A 6000-nucleotide genomic window follows, 5' to 3' on the forward strand; every position below is an offset into this window, starting at 1 on the left:
GGAAAAAAAATCCTCTTTCTTGAGCTAGCGTGAGGGTGCCTCATTTCCTCTGACAGCACAGCTCCTCTTTAACGCCAAGAAGTGGAAGACGATGTGATGTGTGAGGGTAGAATTTACGGTCACCAGGAATCTTTTGAAAGGGAAGAAGGTGCTAGTAATTGCTCTAGGATAACAGGTGTAAATAAGCCAGAACTGTCACAGGCAATGGGATGTATGATCACCTTCCGGATGGGAAAAGTGAACTAGAAGACCCAGTTTGTGCACCTGACTTCATCATGTGGTCTTTGATAAGTCACTTCTCTACGTTTCCAGGGTCATATAGGGGTAAAGGTAATTCAATACCCTAATATGTGCATGCGTGCTAAGTCGCTTCAGTCATGTCCAGTTCTTTGTGACTCTAGGCTGTAGCCCGCCAGGCTCCTCTGTCCATGGGATTCTCCTGGCAAGAATACTGGAATGGGCCGCCATGCTGTCCTCCGGGGGATCATCCTGACCCAGGGATCGAAACTGTATCTCTTAGATTACTCCATGGCAGGCAGATTCTTTACCACTAGCGCCTCTGGGAAGCTCCTAATTTGATACCCACCACTATCTATGTTCGAATTTACAGTCTCAGTTTCCTTGACTAGAAAATAACAGATTAAGCGATGCCTACTCTAAGATTCTATGTCTTTATAACCCTGAAGAGAGGCAAATCAGGAAATGGGGTTGCTAGGCAAGAAGGAGCCCTTGAAGATTATATATAGTTGACTGTCTTTATATAAACAAAAATGAAGATGTTTTACTCATCTGACTCTCTTAAAATATCACACAGCTTCACCAATCAGTGTTACTTGCTTAAACTGTCAGGGATTATATCTTATCTCTTCGAGCTCCAAGGTTGCTCTCACTCCCTGCACAGGCCAGCTGGTATTTGCCCAGGGCCTCAGGTTTCCAGTGAAGGGTAGGTGACTCTGTCATGTTGGTCCCATCCCTGAGCCCTAATGCTGCCGTCCTTCCTTGGTCTATGAATAGGAAGCAAAGTGTCAACAGTCTCTTGCCCTCTTGCTGCTTCCCCTGCCAGTCCATCTCTTATTAGCCAACTTTGCCCTTGGCCAGCTTGCGCCCTCATTTCTGGGAGATATTCAAACTGTCAGCAAGCCGAAAGGCAAATTTAATATCCTGCGCTGCAGAGTTTCTCTCAAGCACAGGTCACGTACCTGTGTCATGGAATCTCAGGATTTTGGAGCTAGAAGGACCTTTACCTACTCTTTAGTTCCTGTCTGTGAAAAGAACAGCTGGAAACAATAAATGTTTATTGTTGGCTGTGCAAATATGTTGCCTATACAAATAATGGTAACAAATTCAGGCACCAGGAAGGGACGGTACTATATGCTTTACATCAATCCTTTTATTTCATTCTTGCAACAGCTCAGAGGTAGGTATTCTTATGACCCGCATTTTCAAGATGAGGAACCTGAGGTTTTGAGGGGGTTCAATAATTTGCTACTTGGCTTGTCCAATTTAATCCAAGTATTTGTTAGTGACCGAAAAAGGAGTTTGCACCAAGCTCTGCTGATTCTTAGGACACTGCTCTTTCAACTAAAACAATTAGAAGTGAGGCAGCAGGCAGTTAACTTACCCACCACGTACCAGGCACTGCCCTAGTTGCTAGGACAATTAGTGGGGTTACCAGACGAAATGTAACATAAAACCGTGCCCTTCTAGGTTCTAGACAGAAAAAGAGATTGCTGGGTCCCTGCAAAGCTCTGTCTTCAGGGAGGTCAAAATGCTCAATAAAGAGGGCCTGGCCCATGCTCAGAGTATCCTCCAGGATGTGGGTGTGAGCAGCCAAGAAGGGAAAAATTTCTCTGCCTCTTCTGCAACTGAGAAACATAAAGAGAAACAGTTGGGCTTCCCTGGAGGCTCAGTGGTAACCAATCCACCTGCCAATGCAGTACATGCAGGTTTGATCCCTGGATTGGGAAGATCCCCTGGAGAAGGCAATGGCAACCCACTCCAGTATTCTTGCCTGGGAAATCCCATGGAGGGAGGAGCCTGGTTGGTTAAGTCCATGGAGTCACAAAACAATCAGACACGACTGAGTGACCAAATAACAACAACAAAGACAGTTACAGGGCTTTCTCAATGTAAGGCAGACTATAACAAGCCCAGAATGGAACCAGACTGTCCTGGTTCCTTCCACTCTACTCAACAGCCGAGATCAAAATCTCCCTTCAGTCATCTCTGGCTGTTGTGGGCCCCAAAGACAATTATCAAATGAGACAGAGTCTTCTAATAGGAATTATGTTACTAAGCTTCTCACAATTAACCCAACCTACTCATTTGATTTTCATCCTTTTTCTCTCTCCTCTTTTTGATGTAGACAAAGCAGGAAGTGGACAATCTTCAAAGGAAAAAAAAATTAAGAACAAGAAATATCAGATTGTATTACAAGTATATTAAAGTAAGCTATGAATGAATTTTCCATAACAACGTTAACGGAAATGATGATGGAAGCTGTCATTGGGCACCTGTTCCAAGCCTGACACCTGCTTAGTGCTTTACACAGATGACCTCACTAAGCTTCACAACAGCACATACACAGGCATATCCTAGGTCTGTGTGAAGCTCATACAGTGTATGGAGGCTGTCCCTAAGAAAAGAAAACATTGCATACAGAATTAGGTAGAGGGCCTTGGAAGGGCCCGTGCAAGTGAGGGACCCAAAGTGTAAGCTTTGTGAGTTTCATGGTAAATGCACCCCCAAGATGGCTAACATTCTCATTTCTCTCAGGAATGAAACAGGTTCAGAGAAGTTATGTAACTTTCCCAAAGGCAAACAGCCTAGAAATGTCAGGGCTAGGATTTGAACATAGGGTATCTAACCTCCAATCTCATGTATTTTTTATTTGCTTCTAGCAAAAATAAAACTGCTATCATTTACAAATAACTATCGTGGTGGTGGTGGTTAGACGCCCCATGAACTGGAGCCCTCCAGGCTCCTGTGTCCATGGGATTTCCTAGGCAAGAATACTGGAGTGGGTTGCCATTCCTTTCTCCAGGGGATCTTGCCACCCAGGGATTGAACCCATGTCTCCTGCATTGCAGGTGGATTCTTTACTGCTGAGTCACCAGGGAAGCCCTACAAATAACTATACATACTACTGTATCCCATGAAAAGTACACCCATTTTCTCTAGTAATTCTTATAATTCTTCTATTTACATGAATAGTTGTTATCCTCATTTACAGATGGAAAAGCCTAGAATTAAGAAAGGTTAAGTACTAGCCTAAGGTTACCCAGCTAGTACACAGTGGAGCCGGATTCCTGCCTGCGAATTAACCTGCGAAGTCCTTACTCTTTCCGCCATCTCATGCTACCCCCCTACAGGCGACCCAGGAAAGCGGAGTGGTAGTGATGGTAACGCGTGACCTCTGGTTGTCTTACCATATTTCCACACCTGTCCACACCTAGCCCTGTCATTAGTTTCAAACAGCACATGGTGCAGTGTTCCTTAACAGAGTGAGCCAGTTCTGAAAGTTCACTTCTCCTGTACTTTCATTTACAGTCAGATCAGAGTCCATTCTTCATGGAGAAAACCACCTTTAAAAGCCAATCACCAAATATCAGTGCAAACTTAAGCCGCAGCCCAGCTGCCTTACAACTGCCCTCCACCCCCACCACCTCCCTACCCAGTGCCCATGAATGTAGACCCACAGAGCATCCGAAGGCTGACAATGCCTGAGGCACAGGGTGGGGAGGTCACCCATCTCACAGACCTCTCCTGAAACAGCCTTTCAAAGCCACACAAGAAAATCCAATTGACTATCATTGGATTGCTTAACTCTAGACATCCAAGCAAGAGGTTACATCCTCAAAGAGGTTACATCCTTAAACTACCTTGCCAAGGACAGGTGGACAAGGGTGGAGAGATTCAATTTAGTTTTTTCTTTGAACACGCTTTGAACAATAGCCTTTGAGAAGCTCAGACAGTGGGTTCTGTCACCCCTTGACAATGTGAACTTTTAAAAAATTAAACTATGTTTTGCCAGGGCATTTTTTTTTAAGTGGCTTCAGATTTCAAGTAATTGATGACTTTTAGAAACCTCTATTTAAGAAATAGGTCTGTTGCCACCTGGAATGAAACAATTTTGCTAACTGGGAGCGCAGTGACCAATTCTGGAGGAGGCCCCAGCTTTTATTATCTAGCCAACAGCAAGTGTAAACGAGTGGAAGAAATCAGGCAGTGATGGGTGCTAACAAGAAAGGCTTCTCCAATAACTTTTTAAAAAGGAAAAAGTGACCCCAATAACTCTCTCTGGTTCCTCTTTCCACACAGATTGGTGGATGTGGGTGAAAGGGCAAGAGAAATGACCACTGGTGAAATCATAGGATGGAGAGGTCTGAAGTGACCAGCTCTCCAGCCCACTCATCTGAGAGGAAGAGATGGGCTCAGATTAAGAATTTAAATGGAGCTTTGCCTAAGCTTAGGGTTGTTTGCGGAGAAGGCGATGGCACCCCACTCCAGTCCTCTTGCGACTTAGCAGCAGCAGCAGGGTTGTTTGAGAAGAGCAAGAAATCCATGTTGAGACAAAGCAGCACAGACTGCTGGTACAAGACACCAAGCTGCTAAGTCAGCTAGTCAGCACAGGCTCTGATGAACTGAAATGTCACCCAGCCCGCAGGCCTGGCCTGGCTACCAAGTGCGGGGCTCAGCCCAGGAAGGCAAGAACACAACAGACGAGGCACCAGCCTCTCATCCCCATCTCACACCACTTCAAAGGCCAGGGCAAGCAGCCAACACACCTGCGGGGTGGCGGTGTCTTTCATTTAGTTTTTCTTCATAAAGTGGGAGGGAAATGAGTTTGGGCCCAACAGAGATTGGGGCGCGGGGAGGGCCCAGAAAACAAATGACAATGTAAGTGAAAGCCTTCTTTCAAAATCTAGACCCACAGTCTTGTTTATTACTCTAAAAGGAACAGAATTATTCCTCTCCAGCCTTCCTTAACTCTTACCCACCCAGCCCAAGAAGACAAGGAAGAAAGGAGGGCCCTAGCCTCTGGACTAGGGTTATAGGGGGTGCAGATCCACCCTGCACAAGGTTCAGCAGTGGGAGGGTGGGCTGAAAGTGTCCACCCAACCCGGCTCACGCGCGCGCCCGTACACGTACACACACACACACACACACACACACACACACACACACAGCACACACACACACACACACACACAGCACACACACACACACACACACACACACACACACAGCACACAGCCCGCCACGCCTCACCTTCTCGATAGTCTGGTCCACGGCCTTCTGGAAGACTCGGGCCACCAGCAGCGTGATGCTAGTCACCAGCAACAGCAGGGACAGCGTCCCCACCGCGTAGAAGCAGCACCTGCCCATTCCGCGCACCGCTCCAAGGCCGGGAGGCCAGCGACCGGAGGAGAAGGAAGGAGGGAGAGACGGAGGGGCGCCGGCGGAGCGGCCGGAAAACCCGGGACCCTCGGGCGCCTGCGGCCCAGCAGAGGGGCCCGGCTCCCGGCTCCGCGACTGGGCGAGAGCGGCCCCGCTTGCACCCGGCCGGCCGGAGGGGAGAGGGAGTCTCGCTTTGGTTTCGCTTTCTCCGGCCTCGGTCGCCGCGGCGCCCGCCTGGCGCAGCTCGCGAGGCAGAGGGAGCGCGCAGCGCGGAGACGCTCGCCGGCCCGGCCCGCCGCAACCCCGGGAGGCGACAGGCGGCAGCTGCGCGGGGAAGCGGGCGGGGCGGAGGCTGAGCCCGCAGTCATGTGCCCCGCGGCAGCGGCCGCGATTCGGCCCGAGCGCCCCGCGGCCGGTCCCGGGGGCCGCCCAGCCCCGGCGGCTCCCTGACCCTCGCCCAGCGACGCCCCCGCCCTCTCGCCGCAGGCCCCGTGGTTACCGCGGGAAAATCGCCTGCTCTCCAGTCTCTACTCTCTCCCCAAGATACGAGCTGCGGGCTACCAAGCGCCGAGCGCCGGGGATTCAGGATGGATACACGCT

At 49.3% G+C, this 6000-nt stretch overlaps 1 protein-coding gene across 2 annotated transcripts in view; it reads right to left on the reverse strand.

Annotated features, from left to right (window-relative positions):
• Window positions 1–5728, reverse strand: part of SCARB2 (scavenger receptor class B member 2) — a 78886-nt gene extending 73158 nt beyond the window's left edge. For both annotated transcript variants that reach the window (XM_015096290.3, XM_060417251.1), the window contains exon 1: window positions 5272–5728. In XM_015096290.3, coding sequence (XP_014951776.2) covers window positions 5272–5388 — 117 coding nt within the window. In that variant the 5' untranslated portion in view covers window positions 5389–5728. The remainder of the gene's footprint in view (window positions 1–5271) is intronic.
• Window positions 5729–6000: the final 272 nt, after the last annotated feature.

This window comes from Ovis aries, chromosome 6 (genome assembly GCF_016772045.2).
Source record: "Ovis aries strain OAR_USU_Benz2616 breed Rambouillet chromosome 6, ARS-UI_Ramb_v3.0, whole genome shotgun sequence".
Taxonomy (NCBI): domain Eukaryota; kingdom Metazoa; phylum Chordata; class Mammalia; order Artiodactyla; family Bovidae; genus Ovis; species Ovis aries.